Raw genomic sequence first — 26556 nt, forward strand, 5'->3', positions numbered from 1 at the left:
TGCTCCTTTAGGCTCAGAAACTGACTAACAAATTGACCAAATTGGCACATGATCAACTTTAAGCAAACTTTATAGCTTTATTTTATTCAATTTCCAAGGCCACCCATCTCAAACAAAGGACCAGACGCAATCCACAGAGCAGTGTCCAAAATCCAACACCAGTGACTACTCATGCAGTTGCACATCAGCTGAAGCTTCCAAATGCTCTTCATGGGCAGCCCCCCTACAAGCGCATTGTAGTAATCCAGATGAGAGGGCATGAATACATGAGTGGCTCAGTGGTTGGTTCCAGATCCCATAGCAACTGGTATGCTGCAACGGGGCCAGGCATCCATCTCGGGCACACGCACTGCGCACGCATGTACACTCACCACCCTGCAATGCTCCAGCTGCTCGGCAGCCATGCAGGCGCTGTATACTGCGTACGTGCGCACAAATGGCCCAGTTGGCTTAAAAGCAGGTAAGGAATGTGGGGGCAGGTGGGCCACTGCTTCCAGCTGCCATTGGTATGCCCGCACTGGGTTGTACCGGCTGGAACCCAGCACTGGAGTGGCTATGGAAGTTTCCCAAATTGTGCACTGGATCTTTTACACATTGCATCTCATCCAGGTTTCTATAGCCGCCAGGCATGGGGTCAGGATATTCATAGCTATCCACTTAGTCCAAAAAGTGGACTAATGGTACTTTCCAAACAGTCTTCAACATTACCTGGACTGATTATTGCTTATTATAAGGCTTTTAGAAAGCTTTAATATGCCAAAAGGTAGGTAAGAACATTTGGTAATGAGCAAAAATTTTGTAGGAAAAAGGAACTTTGAATCTCAGTAAGGATTAAGTAATCCATATGATCATGAAAGTAACATTTAGGGTAGCTTCCCATTAAAGTCTCAAGCAAGCATAAATGAAATTAGAAAGGAAAAGGAAAACTCATTATATTAAAGTCATGTATATTATAAATTCAATTTAGTCTTGGATCTGCCAACCATAGTATACGAGTGTGGCAAATTACTTAGAAAATTATTACTACCCAACCACTGATTGCTTAAGAATGAGTGAAAACCAGAAATTGATATAACATGATTTGTAAAATTTAAAATTTCTTTTTTATTGTCAAAGTAAATATATTTTATGAAGAACAAAAGAAAAATATACAGAATTGTAACTTATGTACACTGGCTTTAAAGATATTATTTTGACTCTAATTTACATCATCTTTGTGTTTTTTTAAAAGATATTTTATATAGATATGCAATATGTACAATTTTATTTACATACATTCATAGGATGTGAGATAAAAACCAGTCAATAGGAGAGACATTCACATATAGTATACAAATTTCCAGAGGACCAAAGGAATGCATTCCTAGCATAAACTATTGCTCTCAAATGGCAACATGGTCTCTGTTTTTGACCTACTCAATCCAGAATTGCAGTGTTTTAATTCCCATTTGGTTAATCTAAAAAGATAGGGCATGATGCTAAAATTCATTGCTACTGAGCTCCTCTGAAAGAAGAGAACTGATCACACCTGTCCAATTGCTTTCAGTGAGATTGGCTCGGTTTGCTCAGATTTGCTGTCAACATGACAGCTATCACTGTACAGCACATTTAGTTTTGTGATTGAATTGACCCGTGGTGAAATTCAATTTTTTTTACTACCGGTTCTGTGGCCGTGGCTTGGTGGGTGTGGCAGGGGAAGGAAACTTCAAAATCTCCATTCCCACCCAACTCCAGGGGAAGGATGCTGCAAAATCCCCATTCTCTCCGCACTCCTGGGAGAAGGATATTGCAAAATCTCCATTCCCACCCCAGTATTTGCCGGTTCTCCAAACTACTCAAAATTTCCACTACTGGTTCTCCAGAATCTGTCAGAACCTGCTGAATTTCACCCCTGGAATTTACCCATTAGGGCTTTGAACGATCATCTAAAGCTAAAACAGAACAAAAAGCTGCATTAAAAGCCATCCAAATTAAAATGTTGCACAAATACCGCCACAAGATCCTTAACTGATTTGTTATGCATGGTGTGTGATCATAGCCTATTCTTTAAAAATAGCCAACAACCCTACTTACTACATTCTCGTTTTCTAGAAACATCCTAAAATCAGTAGAGTACAAAATTTATATATATATAAAAGGAAATGTTGCCTAACGTATTTTTTTCTGCTTCCTCAGATTATCTATCTGTTGTGTATATTCCCTTAAAAAAACATTAAAGCCCCTTAAGACAGCTACCATGCTAATTGGCTGGAACACCCAATGTTCCAGTTGCATTGCTCTCTGAATAGTGGCCCATAGGGGCATTGGGAATTTTAATACCGCTTACTGCTGAAATCTCACAAAGTGCTTTCAATAGAACATTCACTAAGTCTGAAGTCCTTCTTCCTCAGCTACTAGGAATATGGATTATGTTCAGTACTGTAAACAAGGGCAAATTGGCTCAGCAGTTTTTTTTTTTTCCCACCCTTAGTCTGGGAAGATGCGATATAAGCGGAGGCAAAAGGATTGGCATAGTTAGAAATTAAGGGTAACATTCCAGAAGAGGTCACATAGATGTTTTTGCAGGAATGGTAGTTGATTAAGGCTACCCGCAGACCCATAGTCAATGTCATGGCAAGAAATTGACACAGGATTTCATGCAGCTATCCCATTTTCCTACAGCACAATCATGGGGGGGTGGGGGATGGAATGGGACGGGACATACTATCTGTTGAAGGAACTATTGAAGACTAATGACAAGCATCATTCCAAAAGAGGGACATGACCCCTTTCTGGTATTCAATAAAGAAACAGAGATGGCCACCCTTCCACCCTTGTGATTTTGAACCATATCAGTTAGAAAATGGTCATCGTGCAGGAAGGTTTGCCTGTTCATACAGTGGCTGCCAAGAGAGGAGATGACCAATCACCAAACACCCATTTAACAATACTCAAGACTGGGGAAATGACTTTCCACTATCACTACCTCAAGCCTCCTGAATATCCTCCACCTCCTCAGCTTATCCATCTTTTGCTAAGAGCACCTTCAAGTTCATATCAGATTATGAGACATTCTTGCATATGGCTTCCCATGGTGGGGTTGTGTGTGTATGTATGTGTATGTATGTATGTATGTATGTATGTATGTATGTATGTATGTATGTATCAAGTTGAGTAGAGTCTGGAACAATGGCCATCACATTCCTTACTTCTGAAAGTAGCACCATAGCTGTGTGACAGTTTGAACTTCATAGAAAAACTTCATTCATTTCCTCCACAGCACTGGTCAGCCAAGTACACACGCACACGTGCAAACACACACCTATCAAATCCACAGCCTAGCTTGGCTTCTTATACGGTAGGAACAGATTGTCCATGGCTGGATTTTGGCACTATGACAAAGTGCAGGATTGATGTGCTCTACTACTAAAGAACCAAAAGAAAATTCCTAGATAAATGATTTACGGTAATACATTGAATAGATAAATATTTGGCCTTCTTAACTGCTGTGGTTGACAATTGTATCCATCTTTGGTATAAGTCTTTAATTATGCAAGCTTAATTGTTTTGAATGTTATCAGATTCCAGTTAGTACATGTGAGAGAATTGCTTTAGCTTGGTTTTCTCCAACTTGACTGTGATGTTTGGGGAATTCTGCAAGACAAATCCACTTATCCACTTGTCCAAGTTGAGAAGAGCCAATTTTAGCCCCTTCTGTGTATCCAATCCAGAGATTATGAACCTGAACAATGCAAAATGGAGAACTGGGCAACAGGATACTTCTCTGAAATTTACTGTACTTTTTATACAACCTAAAGGAAGCTTGTGCCTAAATTGTGGGGCAACCCATGCAAAGCCACTATCTCTGGGCTGAATGACAAAAGGTTATTATATTTTGGAAACAGAGGTGATTGGGTGAAAAGGCACGGTGCCTTATCCTAATTTATTTATCTCCTCCAGCCACATGAGATATAACAAGCATTTTCAAACATACTAATCTTTACATGGGACTAAGGACAAGGGAGAGTGGAGTCTGCCAGATCCAGTGAAGCATCTTCTCCAGAGGGAGAGCTGGTAAGTCTGCAAATGGCAGCAACTGATAGGCTCAGATACGGTGTGCACTCACTCTGGAAAAATCTAGGGTTTATTCAGACTAGAATGATCATTTCATACACTGGTTTATTGCTTAGTCTAATCAAAGATCCTCCTGTTGGCAATCATATCTTTCTATACACAAACACACTCAGTCACACACGTACACATATTGCTGACATGTTCCTTCTGTTCAGTCTCCTTTGAGAGCACCTATGGAGATCTAACTAGTGAACCCAACACATTACATCAACAAAAATCAAGTGGATTTCTTTTCCATTTCAAAGGGACATTGTTCTTTCCAAAGCGGACAAATAGGCCAAGTTAATAATATTAATAATGCATTTTTAAAACAACCTCATGATGACTAGCCCTGTACATGAGCAAAAGCGCTCAGGAATGCCAGAACTGTAATTAACTAGCAGCAAGTTGTCCATATATTATCATGATGTTGGAGCTCAATTGACTGAAAATGAAATGCTGTAATTTTCAAAAAGAAGCAGCAGAGGCAGCAGCAAAAAGAATTAGGAAAAAAACTAGCAAAGTTGGTGAATGAGGGGGGGGGAGGCACATGTGATGTCCTAATGGCAGCGGTTACATGGAGAGAAATAAATTATCACAAGAAAGGAACAAATGCTGCTTGTGGCAGTTCTTAGAGGCATGATGGGAAGGACTGGACCGGACACATCAATTGACTGAGCGCACTGAGCGGCTGCTTCGTGGAAATCGATGGACTTTGACATGCTTGGACAGATGGTCACTCCGTGCAAACTTCTTCTCACACACAGGGCACTGATATGGTTTCACTCCCGAGTGGGAACGTCGATGTCGAGAAAGTTCATCTGATCGTGAGAATCTGGAAGCAGATAAGTAAAGATTATCAGTGTGATGCCTTCACCTTTAAGTGGTCATCAATGTACAGTATATAAAAACAGAAACAAGAATATTTAACATTATGATCATTCTTTCAAAGAAATAATCCTGAAGAATAGTTCATTTTTCTTTTTATGGCCCTGTAATACCTTGTATCGGGGTGGAGTCAAGGTTACTGAATGGAGCTGAGCATTTACTGGTTGGATGCCCTTCCTGACACCTATGTGGAGTTCGCAGCAGATATTTACTCTTTGCGCTCCGATAGAGAACCATCTCTTGCTGCCTAAGATTGAACTCTCAGCCTTCTGAGTGTGTCGTGAGTGTCTTCATCTCTAGATCACACCACTCTGCTGAAGAATACTTCAATAATCCTGCCAAATAGATTATTTTTACTCATCAGGACATTTTTGGAAGGTACTCAGGGAGACAATTGCACCAAGATTCATATATCAAAAGAAAGTCAATGAACAATGGTTCAATATCTGAAACATTTTCATTTCAAAGTGAGTTATTTCAGAATCTTGGATTATCTCCACCCTCCTGTTTACTGGCCATGGCTTTCAATATACACAAATACCATGTATACACGTACATACCAAAACACACAGAGAGAATGGCAATTATAAGAAATGCTATGAAAAGTAACTGGGCAGAGGCAGATCTCAAATGAATATTATGCTACTCACATCTTAATAAACCCAAATTATTCCTACATTATAGACTATAAAGCAGCAATTGTCCACTTTTTAGTATCCATTTGCTCCCACCATCCCAAACAGTAACAGGCCAATCTATTTTATGGAAATATGGTTAAGATTTCCCTGTCAGTTATGTCTGACTCTAGGCATGGTGCTCATTTCCATTTCTTGGCCAAGGGAGCCAGCATTGTCCAAAGACATTTTCCATGGTCATGTGTCCAGTATGGCTATACGCCAAAGGCACACAGAATACTGTCACCTTCCCACCGAAGTGGTACCTATTAATCTACTTACATCTACATGCTTTCGAACTGCTAGGTAGGCAGGAGCTGGGACAAGTAATGGGAGCTCACCCCATTGCATGATGCTTGGGTCTTGAACCTGGGCTGTCAACTGTCAAGCTGAAAAGAAATTCTTAGGAATTCTTTTGAAATCCACATTTTTGCAAAGAAAAATTCTAACAACTTTTTTTCCTTCCCTCCAAAAAAAGATGGTTTGAATTTTCCATTTCCTGGGATAAAATAATTGCTGCTGTCACCTGCAACAAATCTGAGGTAAAGAAAGAAATTTCCTCTGCTCCAAGAATGGGTTTCTCCCCACAGAAATTGCATAGACATTTCCAAAGTATCATTTGCATACAGAGGTAAAACGAAAAGTCAGTTGGAAAATCTAATAATTCATGAAACACACTTGGACTTAGGCACCCTTTGAATAGGAGAATCCCATAGTTGGTGTCAGCCAGAACAGTAATGAAGACTGGCATAGACACAACATCGTCATGTGACATATTGGGACTTTCCCCCCTTTGCTAAACCAGGAGTGGGCGTGGCCAGCACGTGACGCATCCAGTCTGCAGGCCAGAATTTTGACAGCCCTGGACTAGAATCTTTAAGAAATACTGTCAGCTGTTCCTATAGGAAATACAGTAGAACTTGGGTCACAAATGCTTCTGACCACAACCAAATCGATCAAAATTTTGCAATTTTTTTCACATCTGGTCACAAACAAATAATACTCAGGTGGCGATAAAACACAGCTGCGGTTATTTTTCCTGCGGCAGCGATTTCCCCTTCCACACCATTTTTTTTGGTATGCCCATGCAAATTCAGTCTTACTTCCGGTCACGACCAAATCGGGTTGCAACCAAAGTCCTGGAATGGATTACGGTCGTGACCGGAGGTTCCACTGTAAATGAAATTAGAGGCATTTCTTAGCCAAATTTTTTATTGATCCCAATAATTTCCCCCTTCTGTCACTCTAAAAGTGGGAAATGCTGGAAGAGTTTGGGGAGCCATGACCAAAGTATTGAGAGGCCAAATGTGAGGACCCTGAGGTCTCAAGTATTGCAACTTTGTTTTAAGAGGATAAAGTTAGTTTTTTCTTCAAGAAAAAGATGGAACTTCTCTTTGCAACCTAGAAGAGAACTGGACTTTCCAAATAGAAACACTACCAAGAATTATGTGGCATTTTTGTTTATTTCTTTTTGTATTTTATCGCTACTCTTTAGGGAATTTTAAAAAATTACCCCTGCTAAATAGAGTTCTTGTCTATAGTTTCTCTGGTATTTATTAAACATGTTTGAACAAAATATTTCTTAATGCTTGTAGTTTGATGTTAGGAGCAAAACCTCTTGGAGAAGGGAGGGAGAAAGTTCGGGGTATGTGCTACCTGGCCCATGAAAAGGAACATGAGTAAATATGATAAATATATATTTTGTATCATAGCTAAGCCTTCAGTTGATCAGGTAACAACATTGCTATGTTGGCATTCAGTTTGCTTGAAAAGATCGGTTTACTATAACTACATAAATAATTTTGTAACTCCTTATGTGCTTGCAGCATGTACACACCCAAACATTAAAAATAAGTTAAGGGTGAAAGCCTTCAGATGATTATATAATGCTGTCTGAAGACAGAAATGGACAATGTGTTTTATAAACTGATCTTTCCCCATTTAGGTTTGATTGGGTATTAATATACAATCATTATCTTTCATTTATGGAACCTTATAGGGACTCCAGATATTATCGTCTTCTATTTTTAACCCTCCCATGTTTCCTGACCACGTCTTTTTCCTTTTTCTTGATAGGAAATGTATATGTCGAAGATAAAAAGACAGTTTTGCAGCACAAGCTTTTGAATAGTAGCAGCAGGAGTTCCGAAGCAAAGGATTTAGCGCTATTAAATATGCTAATTGAAGATAAGCTTAAAAGTTGCTTTGATTCTCTGAGCTACTCTTCTCAGAAGATGCTGGTTTCGTTTTTTCTAGGAATAGGGAAGCAATAAGTAATCAATTTCAGATCTGTGAATCAATCCAAAAAGGGTTTTGTGCATCTCTTGGATCAACTCCAAGGCATTCGACTGATCTGGAGAGTCAATTATTTCTCCTAATGATATTCAGTTAGCAGAGCTGTATTAGAGTAAAGAATCTGATGTCTAAAGTAGATAAAAACCCTATTACTCCAGAAAGAGTCTTTAGTATTAATCATTATGTTAGTTACTGGCAGAGTTAATTGCCAGAAAGTCCACTGACGTCACCAGTTCTCCAAGAACAGAATTTAAGAACTGAAAGAACATAATTAACATTCCTTACAGATATCTTATAAAAAGGTAAAGATTCCCCTCACACATATGTGCTAGTCGTTCCCGACTCTAGGGGGTGGTGCTTATCTCTGTTTCAAAGCCGAAGAGCCAGCACTGTCCGAAGACATCTCTGTGGTCATGTAGCCAGCATGACTAAATGCCGAAGGCGCACGGAATGCTGTTACCTTCCCACCAAAGGTGGTTACTATTTTTCTACTTGTATTTTTACATGCTTTCGAACTGCTAGGTTGGCAGAAGACGGGACAAGTAACGGGCGCTCACTTCGTTATGTGATGCTAGGGATTCGAACTGCCGAACTACCAACCTTTCTGATCAACCAGCTTATATCTTATAGGGCAGTAGTAACAGATATGGTAGTGGAAGAACAAGATTCTATGCTGCATCTGCGCAAAAACATCTCTCCCAGAATGATTTTGGAAGGAGTTCCAAATTTTTAGTATTTTTATTTCAACTTTCCTATGATATTGAACAGGCCTCTCATAGACATATGTCTGATTTTCTGAAGGAATTGCTGATACCTTTGAAGATCCAAGGATTGTTGCATCTATAAATTTGCAAACAATTGGTTCCTCGAGCATCAAGGAAGTGAAATTAAGACTAACGTCATAGGTGAAATATGTTTCATGGAACTGAGTTTAGGTATGTGAACTGCAACAAATTCCAAGCAGAATTTTTGAAATCAGAATTAGTATATTATTAATTCTATCACTTTCAGTACTTCCGCCAATCTTCTACCCATTTACTTATCTCTTGCATTTTATATTTGCCTAGTGCTTTTTTTTTGTGGCAATAACATCAGTTGGATCCTTAAAAAAAAACTATATGGGGAAAGAAATCATGGGAAATTGTTTCTCTGGGAAGGAGATTGTTTCATGTAACTGCTGTTTAAGAACCCCATAATGGTACAATGATTACAAAAACTATCAATGCAATTAAAAATTAATCAGGGCTCGCAAAGGTTAAACAACTGCTTTGCCCAGAATAGTTGTAAGCATGACAGACAACGTTTAATTACCTTGTAAGCTTTCCCAAACTAGAACCCTGACTGGACTGGAGTGCATATACCAGTGATGGCAAACCTTTTTGGCACTGAGTGCCGAAAAAGGAGCGCACATGCTCATCGGAGCCGCAACCTGGAAGAGGAACTGCTCAGGGCGCATGCGCGTGCCCGAAAATGAACTTTTGGTTTTCGGTATGCAGATTCGCATCAGCCAGCTAGTCCTTTGGGTTTCTGGCATGCACGCGCTACGCAACAATCAGCTGGCCTGCATGCATGCTCACGCAGCAAAACAGAAGAACAGCTCTTCCAGTTTCCGGCACTACCAACCGCACGAAGGCCAGCTGATTGTTGCGTGCACATGCACGCCAGAAATCCAGAAGAGGAACGGGCGATGCCATACATGTCAGGTGACATGGGTCTGCATGCCACTTGCCATAGGTTCTCCATCACAGGTATATACTGTTAGAATGGAGGAAGCTGTTATACATTTTGTCAGATCAGTTTTATCTATTCAGTCCAGGGTTTATTTATTTATTTATTTATTTATTAGATTTCTAGACCGCCCCCTCTCCCCGGTCGGTTGTCTCTTCCAGTCCCCAGTCCCCTAATCCTTTCACTTGGGGAAATGGCTCCTGAATGTAGGACATTTTCATGTTGAGAGGTTGCAATACTGAATACAGTTAGGAGGTGATGTGCTACCTGAGTGTATATATTGCTTCATAAGACAGATCTCCACAATCTGCAGAAGCAGGGCTGCTATTGCTGCTGCTGCTGGCAGAGGCAAAATAACTGAAAGCAAAAAAAAAGACCCTGCTTGCATAACAGAAGACCCTAAAAAGGTGGAAGAAAGTAGTAGATCACCTCACAGACTAATATCAGATTTCCTGATGTTTCCTGAACACTGTCTCACTCCAATGGGATTAACCCACCTGACTGGCATCTGGATTCTGTTGGCTGAAGAATTTCACCTAGCAGGATCAAGGAGAACAGTCTTCTCTGTCATGGCCTCCCGCTCATGAGAGAATGTCTTGCCACCAGAGGTGAGATCCATCCCCACCCGTCTGGCCTTCTGGAAGGGCCTTAAAATGTGGCTGTGCCCGTTGGCTTGGGCCCATGATCCCCCCCCCCCCCGTTATGCTAGAAGTGGTTGATTGAATAAGAAACAAAATCCCATCACCACCACTCTTCCCCCGTACCACCCGTTTCCTTGATTTTCATCTTTTATTTATTTGCTGCCAAACTTAAATTTTAAATTTTTAATGTTTTTGTATCTATGCTTTTAGACTATTGTAGGCCATCCAGAGCCACTCGAGACATGAAAACGATAGCATATACATTTAATAAATAAATATAAAGCATCCAGTTTCTTCGGGTTGGTGAGCAAGTATTCTGATCAGGAGTGGCACTACTAAGAAAAGGAAACACACACACAAACTCAAACACATCAATCCTTCCATTCCTTAACAAAGCTGCTACCAGATGCCTTGCCTGGCTCAAGATTTAAATAAGAAAAGCTAGGCTCTTCAGAAAAGCAGAGACAAAGGGCCTTTTGTACCTTTATACTTTTCAGAGTGTTTCTTGTTCTAGTACCAATGAGATGTTGAAGGAGAACTGTGAGCTCTAAAACACATCAGGAAATGGGATCATCAATCTCTCGCACCTATCTGTTTCAAATGTCCTTCATTCTTCTGTTCAGCTCTATGTTACCCTGGGCTTGCTCAGTGGGGGCTGATATTAAGCCCAGAGAATGGTAACAAGAGCGGCTTTATTTATTTTTTCTATGGAGCTAAGAGGGTAAGACACAAAAAGATGTCTCCAAATTCATTTCAGAAGCAGAATTCTGGGAGTTGTAATCCACATATCTTAAGGTTGCTATGGTTGGATAATACTGAACTTATCTCTTCCGTCTATTTGCTCCTCTGCTGTTTTTGTTTCATCTCATGCTTCTGAAAAAATGGGTAGCAAGCTAGAGAAGACTCAGTGTCATACTGAGCTATGCTAACATCTACCAAGCTTTCATTCACCCTTTTTTTCTAGAATTTATGCTGCAGTTTGGTTAAGGGCTCACTTGATGCTGGAACCCACGGACTTCTGATTCTGGAAAATGTAATGAGTTACTTCGTTTAAGAAACCTTGGGACAGGGAATAAGAATTTAACTCTGGTGCAGTATCCTTATAGAAGGGCTGTAACTCTGATCACAGGCAATTAAAATGTAAGTTTCTGGAGATTGTATGGGGAGGGGGTCATTTGTAATCTGAGAAATATGGCCAATCACTGCAGACTAGGGTATTATAACTTGGTATGTTTCAGTTATAATGCTTGATTATAACATGCCAACCAAATTGAAAGAGAACTAAGTTGTGCAAAGCTACTATAGACGGTGCTGAACTCAATGGACCAATGATAAGGTAGTCCTTAACTTACAACCACAACTGAGACAAAATTCCTGTTGCCAAGCAAACACAGTTATTAAGTGAATTTTGCCTCATTTTATGAACTTTCTTTCCACAGTGACTAAGTGAAACTGGCTTTCTCATTGATTTCAGAAGGTTGCCAAAAGTGATCACATGATTTCGGATCACTGCAACCGTCATAAATATGAATCCGTTGCCAAGTGTCTGCATTTTGATCATGGGGATTCTGCAACAGTCGTAAGTGTGACAAAACGGTTATGAGTTACTTTTTCCTGTGCTATTGTAACTTCAAACGATCACTAAACAAACTGCTGTAGATCAAGGACTACCTCCACTGATAATTAATAAGAGGCAGGAATTACCAACGAAACCAAACAATTAAAAAAAAAACAACAAGCTGGTTATATTTGTGTATGTATTTGATTTTCAAACGAGAAAAACTTTTCATTCTTCTTAGCAGTTCTGTTTGTTTTTAAAGATACACACTTTGAGTAAATAGCCAGCCTCTATACAAAGCTCTGCTCTGGACTTTCCCTTTTTTTCTGAACTCAAGATCATTGCCCTTGGAACCCACACCTACTATCCCCAACCAGAAATGGCTAATGCTTCTATCAGGGTGGTTTTCACCTTCCCTTCCCTACCGGTTCGCAAATGTTTGTGTGTGCATGGGCATGCACACTTCACTCGTGCACGCCCTGTCCACGCATGCGTCAGGCCTGCGGCGCATGTGCTTTGCTCAAAACTCGTTCCTAAATAAGACGAAATCTAGCCAGGGCGGGTGGGCAGGTCCAGCTGAGATTTCTGCTACCGTTTCGGGCAAACCAGTCCGATCCGGTAGAATACCACCTCTGGCTTCTATACTGAAACCAGTAGTGGTGTGTGAATCTCTGGTAAATATATTCTTCTTCTGCAAAAAAATTTTCCAAGTTTCCCAATAATCTTAAATGCATTTACTTGGGGAAGAAATGTCTCCTCAACGTGAGGTAAAGAAGAAAGAAAGGGAGAAAAATACCAGAAGTGTTTAAGAAAATCTGGAAAAAAACAGAGGCTTCAGATATATTTGTTCCCGTCTTAGGAGATCTCCCTCCCTCTCTTCAAACTCTGAAGAAGTAAACACAACCTGCTGATAAAAGAAAGCTGTGTAATTCTAAGCTCAGCGGGCTCAGTCAGTGTGACTATCTGACTTTGATGTTCAAGAAGAACATTCAATTAATGTTGAGAAAGCAGAGATCTGTCCCCAAAGGGAGGAACATTTGAAGGAAAAATGCAGCAACTTCCCTTCTTTTGTATAGCAACAAATTCCAGTGGCAAGCATATGGCTTGGGATCAGAATAAAACCCAAATTCATTTGGGATTAGATCGGAGGCATATGACTTTCTTGAGTGCATTTGTCCAGCCAGAAGGAAAAATCCGGAGAAGCATCTAAAATTAGCTTCTTGACAATGACAGCTTTACTCTATGTATCAAGTAATCCAGTGGCCCCCAATTTTTTGGACACTGCCGCACTGGTTTTTCTGAGGATTGGTGGGGGTGGGAACATGGTTTCACATGCTGCCTGCATCCCGCACATGCACGGATCGGGCTTCGCATGTTTGCATGGCTTGGTTTCTGGCACAACACAGACCAGTGTTGGTCCAGGGCCCAGGTGTTTGGGGACCCCTGACTTAATCCTTAATTTAAAAGCAATTCTTAAATCACTTGGTTGATTTGTGTATTTAGCTGATTGCATAAGTGGCTAGTCTACTGGCAGCACAGAAAAATAATCACAGAAGACTGAGATTGTTAGTTACAGTTTCCAGTGCTCACAAGTTGAACCACTAAATGTAATGGGGAGGAAAAAGGAATAGCCTTGAGGAACAGAAGGAAGAACTGCAACCAAGAATTCTGAGTCTGATAAAAGAATTCTGAGTCTGAGCCAGAATTGCAATTGTGAGAAAGCATCTCAGACAAGGCTCTCCATCTTTCTAACAAAAATAACGGGAAGGTGGGAGGGTTCCATTCAGATCTGAAAGATTATGTTACTATAATCTTATAATAAAAGTAAGTATTTGCATGCATGACTGGTCTATCTTGGAGGGATGACACTACCCTTCTAGTGAGCTTCCATCATACCAATCACGCACTTGACCTGTATTTGCTGAAACAAGAGGAGAGCGCTGTGCTCAGTTAATACCTGGGAGTGATACAGAAGAGTAAAATGAAACATAGAATCTGTCCCAAAGGTGCTTTTTCAAGAGGGAACTGAGATTTCTGGTTTTCTTTGAAGACGTTTTGTTTCTCATCCAAGAAGCTTCTTCAGCTCTGGCTGGATGGTGGGAATGGAAGGATTTATATTCCTTGCACACAGCTAGTCCATCTGCAAGGTATATAAATCCTTCCCTTCTTCACCATCCAGCCAGAGCTGAAGAAGCTTTTTGGATAAGAAGCGAAATGTCTTCAAAGAAAAACCAGAAAGCTCAGTTGCCTCTTGAAAAAGCACCTTTGGGACAACCATGACCTGGATGACTGAGAATAGACAAGGAATCTGTAGTTCACAAAGGGATAGGAAGCAATGATATTACAAAGCCCTATAGCATTCAGATTCATTTGCCACTGTTTTCCTTCTTCTTTTTTAGGTCAGCAGCGCACCTTCTGACATATCTAGTCCACAAGCCATTTTAAATGTTCCCTTCCCCTTTGTTTTTGAAGAAGGACTACTGAGCTGATTGATTCGGGGCACTATTTCTGAATTCTGGTTAGCTTATAGTCTATATTTGCCCAAAGACAAGTATCCATAAATACAAATATACAAGCAAATTTCAGAGCACAGAGGAGCTTGGGGATAAGGGAGGTGCACTTAAATTGGGAGGAGGATAGGAGGATCATATTGGGGTAAGATTTTTAAGATGAGGGGAGAGTAAGGGTTGAAGGGAGTAGCTGTTGTTTAAACCATTAAGCTTATTACATACAAATGTCCACCTTTCCCATCTCAAAATGGTGGGACATTATGGCACAATTTTTGGCAGTTTTGGCGATCAAATTCTTGAGGGACAGACAGAATAGCTTCAGGGCTTCATTTAGCCTTGAGATCTCAGTTTGCCCAACTCTACACAAATCCAACATTCCAACGCACAGCCAAAATATCCGAAAAGGGGCCATATTAGTAAATACTCAACTACCATGTTCTGAGAGAGGGAAGCAGTCTACCATGCCTGCTAAAGCATTATTAAATATTTTGCACATCCTCTTGTACAAAGAATTGGTAGCAAAAAAAAAAAAAAGATCCTGGGGAAATTCATATGTCCAAATGTTCTTTAAGGGAGCCCTTAAATTAGTCCCCAACCTCCAAGCTGGGGGTAGAAGGAGATTGTTCTGCCCCGTGGCAAATGGATATTTTTGGCATAAGGAATGAAAACAAAGTGAAACACCCAACAGATAATTCTCAGCAGCTTTGCCAAGGAAACCTCATGTATTCTTGTTTCTGGGGACTTAGTTTACATTTGTTTGTTTGTTTGTTTAATCTATCTATCTATCTATCTATCTATCTATCTATCTATCTATCTATCTATCTATCTATCTATCATCTATCTATCTATCATCTATCTATCTATCTATCTATCATCTATCTATCTATCTATCTATCTATCTATCTATCTATCATCTATCTATCTATCTATCTATCTATCTATCTATCTATCTATCTATCTATCTATCTATCTATCTATCTATCTAATTTGTATCCTGCCTTTATTATTTTTACAAATAACTCAAGGTAGCAAACATACTTAATACTCCTTCTTCCTATTTTCCCCAAAACAACAACCCTGTGAGGTGGGTTGGGCTGAGAGAGAGAGATTGATTGGCCCAAGGTCACCCAGCTGGCTTTCATGGCTAAAGCGGGACTTGAACTCACAGTCTCCTGGCTTCTGGCTTTGTACCTTAAGCAGATCTCTCAGCCACCTAAGATTCAACAGGCCTTTGTCTCTGTGTGGATACTCCAGAGGCAATGGCTGCCTAGGAAGATACAGAGTGATATACCAGAATAGTCCAAGCTTAGTAAATCAAACCTAGCTAAAGTTATCCGTACCCCTGAAGTAGACCTGGCAGGATGCAGCTCCATTGGTAATGCTGCAAAGCCATTTCTATTATAATTCTCTTTCTCTTTAAGCAGTTTGCCAGGAAGATTTTAGTCACAGTATGTTTTACATAATGGAAAATAAATATTACAAATATTTATGTTAAACCCTGTCATTAATAGAAACTAGTACACACATACACACACACACACACACACACACACACACCAAAAAAAAAGAATCAGAGAGAACCTTTATACCATGCAAGGCAGGAATTCATATCATTAATTCTGATTTTTCCCCCACATTTCCACATTCAAGAAATTAAGTCTTGGGTTTACCTGGTATCATGCTTTTACAAGTGACCAATCCTGAATATTTGATCTCAAACTCCTACTATCTTTTAACTATTGGTGGTAACAACTGGGGGTCATGGAAGTTTATATTCTGTTTATCTACAGATTTAGGAGTTACTGTATTTTAACTAACCTTTCCTTATCGTGGAAAAAATGTATATTAATTTGAATCAATCTCTCTGTATGCAAACATACATTTATAAACTCACACACACAGCAATAAACAAACTATCTGAAACTACTGGAAGATCACACATAGTAGAAAATAAGGGTCATTTATATTTTAGATTTTTTAAGAGAGTCTATTTTCAGAGACCAGATTTCAATCAGAGTAGAACTGGAAGGGACGTTGGAGGTCTTCTAGTCCAACTCCCTGGCCTATAATACCATTTCAGACAGCTATACCAAGACCCTGGCCTATACCATTTCAGACAGTTGCTACCCAGTCTCTTCTTAAAAATCTCCAGTGATTTTTAGCTGTAGCTGAAGCACCTACAACTTCAGAAGGCAAGCTGTTCCACCAGTTAATTGTCCTTACTGTTAGGAAGTTTCTGCTTATCTGAGAATGTATAGCTGCATTTGTGTTGTGTTTATTTCTGAAGGAAATTAAGCTATTTACATAATACAGATATCCTTTGATCTGAGTGCTAAAAGGGATTTGGGAATCACAATCAACAGTTTATGAATTGTAATGGGTGAAAAATATAGGAAGCTGACTTACATCACTTCTAACTTGATGTGTTTTGCATATCCCTACTTAGTCTGATCTTTTGAATTGATGATACCAGGATACAGTAGATAGGAACATGGTCTTAGTTGCTATCAGACCTCTTAAGTGGAGTAGACAAGAATGAACCTTGGAATTTCTGAATGCAAAGGGAGTCTTTTCCTGCTGAACTATATTGGGTATTTAAGCTTTGCTAAAATAGTTTGCAAAAAAAGCAAACTGTGATTGATTCAATGGCATTCAAACTTGCTCTGTCAAGTCTGACTTATCTTTTATAAATGGGATAGCACTGTGTATTTTATAAAGGCCAATGTCCTGTTATATAAATACAGGGTTTTTTGGAGTTACCAAATTTTAAGGGAACATGCTCTAATTACTTTGTTCAGTAGATGCACAGTAGAATTTATAAATCAGATTCAGCCACCAAATTGACAGTACTAACCTCCATCCACAGCCAGGCCAAGTACATGCAAAGGGTTTTTCCCCCGTGTGCCTTCTTAGATGGGCTTTCAAATGGCTGCTTTTAGTGTACATCTTGGTACATCCAGGAAAAGTACATTTATGCATTTTAATGAGTTCTGCTGCAGGATTCTTTTGAAACTTTTGACCCATGATGACTCCAGTTTGACCCTGGATTGTACCTCCTGGACCAATAGGTTTTGCAGCTATCGGAACTGGAGCTATGCGGACAAATTTGGAAGATGAGTTCAAATTGGATGATTGGACAAGTTGTGGCACCAGTGCAAAAGTTTGCCCTTGGATGTTGACCAAGAGCTGTGCAATTTTAATATTTTCTTGCACTGATCCTTGTGAACTAGGGCTCACATCTGACGGTTGCTTAACTTGAACTGGCTGGATCTGGAGCATGACTGGTATACCTCCATCAAGGGACACTGCTCCGTTAGATGTAGGGCTGCCTTCCATTGCACCATTTGATTGTTCATTTTTACTGTCTTTTAAAGTAACACTTGGTACCATCTGGTCTTTTTGCTGTATGGAAGCTACAGTGATTTGGCTGCAAGCTCTCATGTCTTTGGTCTCACTCTTAGGTCCTTCTTTGAGATCCATCTCCATGTTTTCTTCCAAAAACTCCTCTATTTCCTCAAGGGTAGGCTGGAATGGTCCGGAATCTTCCATCTCCACTGTGAACTCTGGAATTCTAAAATTCTCCTCCTTCACAATGGGTTGAAGTCTCCTTTTATCCCACCAAGAAGCATGGCCATTCCCCAGAGATGCCTGGGACAACAAGTAGTCCAGGATGCTGTCCTGATTCTCAGCACTTGATGAACTCCCATAGCTGGAGCCTAGAACCTGTGAATCTGGGCTCGAACAAGAACAAAAACTTGAGGAATCACTGTCATCTTCAGACACTGGGGAAGGCAGCATTTGGTATGACCTCCCAACAGCTGTCATGTCCCTGAAGTACCCAATCGAGGGCCTGGTGGATGAGAAAGATGCATCCGCAGGAAGCAAATGATCCACCATTCCTGGATGATCTCTTTACGCGTATCCCACCAGCATGTACCAAACGAGTGGAAACCTGCATGTGGAAAGCACAAACACTGACAGTCAGAAACCAGAAGTAATTGTTCATCTCAAGACGCTGAAACCCTACAGCTTGATTTAGAATGCTTACGGAGTGCAGCACATGTTGCTACATGTTTTGATCTAGTTTGTATCACCCAAGAGAATTTCTTGAGTGCTTGAAAGCTTTCTTCAAGATTGCACCGCATGCTCACAAAAGAATTATCTCCCCAAACCATTTCATAACTATATACACTGACGACTGTAGATTTTTCTCCCAACCCTGAATTTCTTTATAAAATAGATCATTTATCCCTAGGAAGCAGTTTTCTATCCACTGCAATATTTATCATTTGCAAACATTGCCTTACAGTGATCAAAACCACATTCCATTTCTAAATTTGGTTTAGAATTAGTCCTTCATTCAAGTTTTGGATTTCAAAGCCTTGCAACCAATCCAGTCCGCGGAGTGCTGCCATCCATCAATTCATTCAACTTCAGCATCTTTACAAAGCCCAGCATTCAAGGGAGAAGGGGGGAATCACTCACAGACATCCATTCTACTCATTAAAGCAGAATTCACACAGGCGTTTGTTTACGTTCAGATGGAAGCATAAGCTGAAAATGTCTCCCTTGCTCATGTTTTCATCCTAGTCAACTTTGAACTGGTTGAACAAAGGATTTTATGAACACACTGAAGAATATACATGTTTTTATGGAAGCTGTTATGGTTCTAGAGGGGTTATTGAGTCTGCATTTGCAAGGCATGCAGGAAGACAGACAAGAGTTAGAGAAGTTGCATTGTAATAAAAAGCCTGTAGTCTACCCTAAATAGGGATGCAGTGGCTCAGTGGCTAAGACACTGAGCTTGTCGATTAGAAAGGTTGGCAGTTCAGCGGTTCAAATCTCTAGCACCACGTAATGGAGTGAGCTCCCATTACTTGTCCCAGCTTCTGTCGACCTAGCAGTTTGAAAGCACGTAAAAATGCAGGTAGAAAAATTTGGTGGGAAAGTAACAGCGTTCCATGCACCTTCGGCATTTAGTCATGCCAGCCACATGACCACGGAGATATCTTCAGACAGCAAGATGAGCACCGCCCCCTAGAGTCAGGAATGACTAGCACATATATGCAAGGGGAACTTTTACCTTTACCTTTAGTCTACCCTAAAAGAAACAGCAAACCTGAATTTTTGCGTTATTTTTAACGCGGTCTTCTGCTATTGCTGCTATGATCACTTTGCCCCAATGTTGTCCAAAGAAAGGGACATCATATTCACATAAATGATACAATTTATTCTGCACTTATCGGCCTGCTGTTGCACATTTTAAACACAAATGCCAGGCTTTTCTTTTGTTTAACAGTGTTTACAAAGTGCTCACATATATAGAGTAGCAGGAAGTTCAAGCAAAAGTTGGAGCCCAGAAAAAGTTTGAACAGCAAAATTAATTCCTCACAAAATTGATTTGAATGTTTAGAGCCAAAGCAAGCCAGTTACATTGGCAGAGAATACTTCAAAATGTTCTCCTTGGTTCCACAAACATGATCTCATAATCCTAGATGTGTCTCACTCAGACAGAAGTCTTTTGGGATCCATTCCCAGTATATGTACATTGGATTGCAGATTTAATCCATTTGCTCACTAAACTTAATTAACCTAAGCTTTAGTTAAGTCATTACTATGGCAAGTGTTCTATCTGCATGTTTGAAACAAGGAGAATATCTGTCTATTTGTTCAGGCTGTTTGATGCTGGTACATTTGACAAGTAGATGATTAGGTAGGCAAGTATTGCATCAGTTTACGAAAACTGATACTTGAATTAACTCAAGAAAAAAAGCCAATCTACCAATAAATACATTGTGAACAAGCCCATAAATTGGACATGACGTGCAGTCAGGTGAGGCAAGTGAGGCACAGCCTCACCGCTCTTATCATGAAAAGAAAAGAAAATGTAAAAGGAAAAAGCTGAGCTAGTTGCTGTCTCACCGTGGATGACTCTGCTTAACTATTAAAAAAAGCCTCTAAAAAAGCGCCCTCTACTATGAGGCAGGAGAACTGTATGCCTCCCCTAGTCTGACTTTAGGCATTTTATGATCACTCGAGCAGAGTTAAGCAAGGGTTAAAAGCCTAAAAATTCCTGATGTAGGTGAAGCACACAGTTTATAAAAGGAAACTTATTTCACAAAGGAGAAAAACAATGCTGTCGCTTTAAATCGGAACGGAGCATGCCTGGCTGTGGAATTCTGGGAGTCGAAGTCCACAAGTCTAAAAATATTTGAAACCCACCACTGTGTCAGTGCCTCACCAGCCATAAACCTCACTGCACGTCACTGACATACGAATATCTTTCTCCCTCTGGAAAATTGTATAAAATGCACACACAAAAAGCCACAATGATTGCAAATGATAGAACTGGAAGGAATTCCCATTTGGAATGGTTTTCTGCACCATTTGTTCTTCTGACCATTTCTGGTGAGTTCAAAATGAAACTAAGTTCCTCCAATACTTCGGGCACACTGGCTATTCCAGAAACATGATATTTAGCCAGACAAGTCAGAACTTGGTAAGAAATGTGTTCTCTGCTTTTAGTTAAAGTGACTTAAGTGAATCCAGAGAGACCCAAGTTCAAATCATACCAGAAAGCTATTCTAGCCCACCCACAAAAGAGCCCAGCAAGTTGCTTTGCTCTTTCTTTTAGAAAAGATAGAACTATTTTACTTGGGAGCAGGGAGAGGGAGTTCAGCATTTTTACTTCTGCTTTTTTGAAGCTGCAATTTTCTGGACTGGAACCGTTTGTAATATCCTGATGCTTTTAGACTGTGCTTTTAAAAAAATTATGTAATTATTATTTATTGGGTGAATTCTTTCTGACCATTCCGGTGGTACGATACACAGTGTAGCCAAAAATAAAAATAAAATAATTAAACAGAAAATACATTCTAAAGTGTACAATACAGATAATATATTTGATTTCTTCCTTTTTATATTAACCTTAATTTTCTTTCTGCAGGGTACACAATATTTATAAACAAATAAGTAACTATTAGACAGCATCACCAGGTTTGCCTAGTTCCAAGACTGCAATTGGACCTAGGATTAGGCAGCACACTCACATCCAAGGTTAGGAGTGCCATTCAACCTCTTCGTGGAGCAGATCTGATGTCATGAAAAGACAACAAACTGCTTATTAAGCAATGAGAATGATAATTGCATTGACACTACCAATGCAGGAAGAATGGGCTCCTGGTAGGATGTTAGCCTTTTGAGTTTTTCCCTTTGACCATTAGGGAGTGATGTGTAGCTCTATCCAAGGGAATAACTTTGGTCCTTGGGATAACTCCTTACTTAGGTTTTGTGGGAAGTGAAAGATTATATACATTTTTTAGCTTACCCATTGACTAGGCTATACCAGAATCTGTAGTGACAAAACTGGAATAGGGCAAGCCAAACCAAAGTCCCCAAATGTTTAGGGAATGTATAACTGGGTATTATTTTCCCAACTTTAATCTCCTGAGTTCCAAATAGGAGCATCTCTTCTTGATATTTTACTATCACTATTCGACCCAGAGCTAGAGTCTCTTACAGCATAATTCTCTCCATTTCGAAATAGAAGGATTGAATTAGAAGGGCTAAAAGCAAGGTTAAAGGGGTTGTGACTTTAAGCCCCCTATTTTGTATTGTGATCACTGGATCTACTGTAGGAAACAATGGCACATCCAAGCTGCCATGCAACCAATGAAGAGATGTACACTGGAGAAGGGTACTATGCAGAGCTCAGCAGAAGACTAGAGAAAGCAAGGAAGATAGAAAATTTCTTTGTAAAATTTTAAGCTTCCTCAACTGGGTGCCTCCAGAGGTTTTGGCTTCATCTTCTTACACTGGTTGGCACGCCCAAGACATCTGGAGAAATCCTAGCTGGAGAAGGAGTTCCCTTCTCTCATTTAAAATAGAATCAAGCATGATAGCAAAGTTCAGCGTTTCTGTAGAATATGATATTAGCAAGATATATGAGAGGGCAGATGGAATACTAGCCGAGTCTCTGAATGAAAAGCATGCTTTCTAATTAAAGCTCAGCTATTCTTTGTCTTTCATTTAACATATCAGTGGGAGCCCCCAGGACTATTTTGCTCTAGAAGCATGAACTTAGGGTAAACACATTACTCCATGATGCAGAGTTTGGGTAAAAGGATGCTGGGGTTTAAGCCACTTCCCTTTCCCATCAAAGCAGTCATTCGGGTTCAACTCTGGATACTGCGGGAATGCAAATGCAAGTGGTTTGTAAACTGTGAAAAGGTAAATAGACGACTTTGTATATCTTGGTAGTATGTTTACTAAAAAAAAATAAAAAAAGTAGACAAATTTTACGGCATGTAAATGCTGAAGCAAAAGCTGTGAACAATGTGTGATCTGTTGCAAAGCACAAATGCTTGTTGGGGGAAAATGGAGGCAGTTGTGTATAGAAGGGCACTCCTGCTTAGTTTGTAAGAGAGAAGTGAGAATTCTGAATGTCAGGAGAAATTTAAAAGTAATATGAAGACAATGAAAATGGAATATCAAAGAAATGCGTGTAATAAAGCAAGAAGACATAGGATCAAGAATGAAGGGGTAAGGGAACACCAGAAATCAGTGGCCAATAGTAAAGGAGTATGTTGAGGTTCCATTAATCAAGGAAATGATTAATGATTAATTGAAAAATATGAAGAAAAAGTGAATGGAGAGAGAGAGAGACCAAGAAAACTGTGGTTGTATGGAGTTGATAATATCCTCAGAAACAGTGACCAAAGACAAAAGGCAATATTCAAAATGCTGCATAGGTACAGAAACCAGGATTGTTTCCATGGAATGAAACACAAGCGATAGTACATAAGGGTGTAAAATAGATTTAGCTGTTTGTTTTTCTGTTTCTTATCTATGGTTTTAATGTTTGTCTTATTATTCCTTATTCCTTTGGTGCACTTTCCATGATATTTACTAGAAAAAGGAACAATACAATGACTATGTTTATATAGTTTTACTAAAGTGAGCAAATTTCTTCTTTGAGTTGAAATTCTCCAAACCCAATAAGAGATAATATAACAATTCTAGGCATAGGGGAGAATCTATATTTTCATTTATTGAAATCTTCTCTCTCACTAATTGAAACTGGTTCTGCTTTAATAGAGAATAGATTCCTATTTGCTGTCACTGAAAGGAGCCATGTCTAAGGAAAAACTCATTTCCCTACTCATAATAGTCTCCACAGTTTCTGCTGGGCTGTTATCCTATGTTGTTTTCTTACCAACTTTAAGACAAGCTTAGGAAGACAAACGTTACTCTGTTCCAAAGAACAGTTGTCAGTTTAGGTCAGCAACTAAATATTAAAAGGACAGGAATTGTATTGCTGCATTTTAGGCTTGGCATTCAGAGAAGAATGTAGAAAGCTATGCAAAAACTGATCTGCTGGTCATTGTAGGAGGAGCTGAGAGCATTACAAGGGAATGCTATGTCATTGCAAGCATTATTAGCTTATTTGGTGTTTTTTAAGCAGCTGTGGATATGCTGACAACTGCATTCTAGAGCTGCCAACATCTCTTTTCTCTTTGATGCAAAACAATCCCATAAATCTCTGCTTTTCTGACAGGACCAATTGCCCAGATATAATGTGTAGATACTTGTTTACATTTGGTATAACCCAGAGTGGAGTGTAAGCGCATGTACTTTCTACGTTGGTCTTTGTCCAAATTCACCGGAATGCTGTGGCTCAGAAATTCCAAGAAATTCAGAACATAACATACCATTGCCACTGTTTTTATATAGGGAAAACATTAATCCAGAAGCTAGTATGCTCCAGCAGTCAGTGTCGGACTTGCTTGGATTAGAGAAATTTGAGCTCCACTCTCCTTAACTGAAAGGTAGCCATCCCCCATCCTGGTTCATTTTTCTCTCCATCCAGAATGGTTTATTTTATGTATTTATAATCCCATCTTCATTACCTTAATAAATAATAAATAAATAAAGCAGCTGACATACCTAATACTCCTTCCTCTTCCTATTTTCCCCGCAACAAAAATCCTGTGAGGTGAATTGCGTTGAGAGAGAGGGACTGGACCTAAGTTAGCCACCTATCTTTCATGCCTAGAGCTCACAATCTCCTGCTTTCTAGCCCAGAATGGGACAACTCATCACAGCCAACTTGCCACAACCAACTCACTACTGTCAACTCCCCGTGGCCAGCTTGCCATGGCCAACTCACCAAAAGGCAACTCGCTGGGGACAACTTGCCATGGGACAACAAACCGTGGGACAACTCAACGATTGTATTTAATTATTTTAATTTTTGTCAGTCACAATTTCAATTTGTTCTCCTTACTTTAATGAAACGACTCCATCATTTCTTTGACCTTATGTAACTTTTGTTCTGCAACAAGTTGTCCCGCAGCAAGTTGACCATAGCAAAATTGTCTTGTGGCGAGTTGGCCGTGGCTGTTAAAGAAAACAGCCAATGATGCTGACTAGAGATTATAGGCTCTGTGGGCCAGTCCCACAAAGGAAACTAGGTTAACTAGAATAGCATTGATTAGTGTTCCTCCTGGCACTGATATACATGTGGCATTCAGAAGCCCAAGCATCTGCACATTAGGCTGAGGACCCCTGAGAATGGGTCCTATTCGTGTATAGAGGTATACTTATAAAGAATTTCTTTGTAGAGGCAATTCTGGACCTATAAGAATTTCTTTTTAATATGCCAGGAGTGCACAGTCTAAATTTATCTGGTGACAGAGGAGAGAGCCAATGGAGTGGGCAATCAATGATATATGCAATCTTGGGGTAGATGAACTATGTCTGATGCTTAAAAGCAGTCAAAAGGAGTAGGAAGCAATACAACACACATACACAATTGTATATACATTACTTATTATATTATCATATAGAGATACTGAGTAAAGCATTACCTTGGGAGCAATTGTCCTCCAAAATTAATCTTTGGTGCTTTAGATTCTATTGGAAGTCCCTCCCTAGGTGTACCCATAGATGTGCACACACCATAGAGGCTGAGTGTATGAACACAATGGACTTCTCAGACTTCTTTCAATATACAGGTTACTCGACTTACAACAGTTCATTTAGTGACATTCAAAATTACAACCACCCTGAAAAAAGTGACTTATGACCATTTTTCACATTTACAACTGTTGCAACATCCCCATGGCCATCTGATGAAGATTCAGGTGCTTGGCAATTGATTCATATTTATGATGGTTGCAGTGTCCTGAGGTCATGTGATCACTTTTTGCAACCTTCTGAGAAGCAAAGTCAATGGAAAAGCCAGATTCACTTAACAACAGTGTTATTAATTTAACAACTGCAGTGATTCACTTAACAATTGTGGCAAGGAAGGTTGCAAAATGGGGCAAAATTCATTTTTAAAAAAATGTCTCACTTAACAACATAAATGTTGGGTTCAATTGTGGTCATAAGTCAAGGACTACTTGCACAAACTTGCTCACTCTGTCATTTCTTTTCCTTTTTACAATGAAAAGCACGGTGCACTTGATTATCCTCAAATTGTAAGGTTTGATAGCTCTGCCAAAAACAAAAACCTCCAGATGATAATCTAGAATACAACACAGAAGAGGAACTCAGTTCTAATCCACAAAAATGAAACTAGAGCACATACTATGTGTATTTTAAGCAAGGCATATAATAATGCAGTGTTAATACTGATGTGTCCCAAAGCAGGGCAACAAATCTTGAGTCCTCTGGTGTGATCAATAATCCTATATGGCAGAGCGATGGAGAAATTGTGACAGGCTCAAATTCATTCACTGAACTATGTGGTTAACCAGAGATTTCAACTCACAGCCTGTGTGATCCAAAACACTCTAGAAACAAACTTGGGCACTGTTCAACTTGGTGAGTATCATATGAACTTTTTAAAAAGATGCATTTGAATCTGAATCATACAGCTGGGTCAAAAATGAATGAATGAATGAACGAATCAAATGTATACTATGTAGTATCTCCTATTAAAAGCCTCTCTCCTCTTAGGGAAGTGTAAATATATAGCTACAAGAAAGGCATTCCAGTTTAGGACTGTTAATTTTGGCTGGTCGTACTTTTTACAGCAGGGGTCCCCAACCCACGGGCTGTGGACCAATACCAGTCCATACAGTGGTGAGATTCAAATAATTTGACAACTGGTTCTCTGCCCTAATGATTTCTTCCAACAACTAGTTCACCAAACTGCTCAGAAA

At 39.7% G+C, this 26556-nt stretch overlaps 1 protein-coding gene across 2 annotated transcripts in view; it reads right to left on the reverse strand.

Moving 5' to 3' along the window:
• Positions 1 to 1080: 1080 nt before the first annotated feature.
• KLF15 (KLF transcription factor 15) overlaps positions 1081 to 26556 on the reverse strand; it is a 29642-nt gene continuing 4166 nt past the window's right edge. For both annotated transcript variants that reach the window (XM_081934149.1, XM_081934150.1), the window contains exons 2-3: positions 17241 to 18338; positions 1081 to 4927 (exon numbers count right to left, since the gene is read on the reverse strand). In XM_081934149.1, coding sequence (XP_081790275.1) covers positions 4759 to 4927; positions 17241 to 18283 — 1212 coding nt within the window. In that variant the 5' untranslated portion in view covers positions 18284 to 18338 and the 3' untranslated portion in view covers positions 1081 to 4758. The remainder of the gene's footprint in view (positions 4928 to 17240; positions 18339 to 26556) is intronic.

This window comes from Natrix helvetica (assembly GCF_964273705.1).
Source record: "Natrix helvetica genome assembly, chromosome: 1".
NCBI lineage: Eukaryota > Metazoa > Chordata > Lepidosauria > Squamata > Natricidae > Natrix > Natrix helvetica.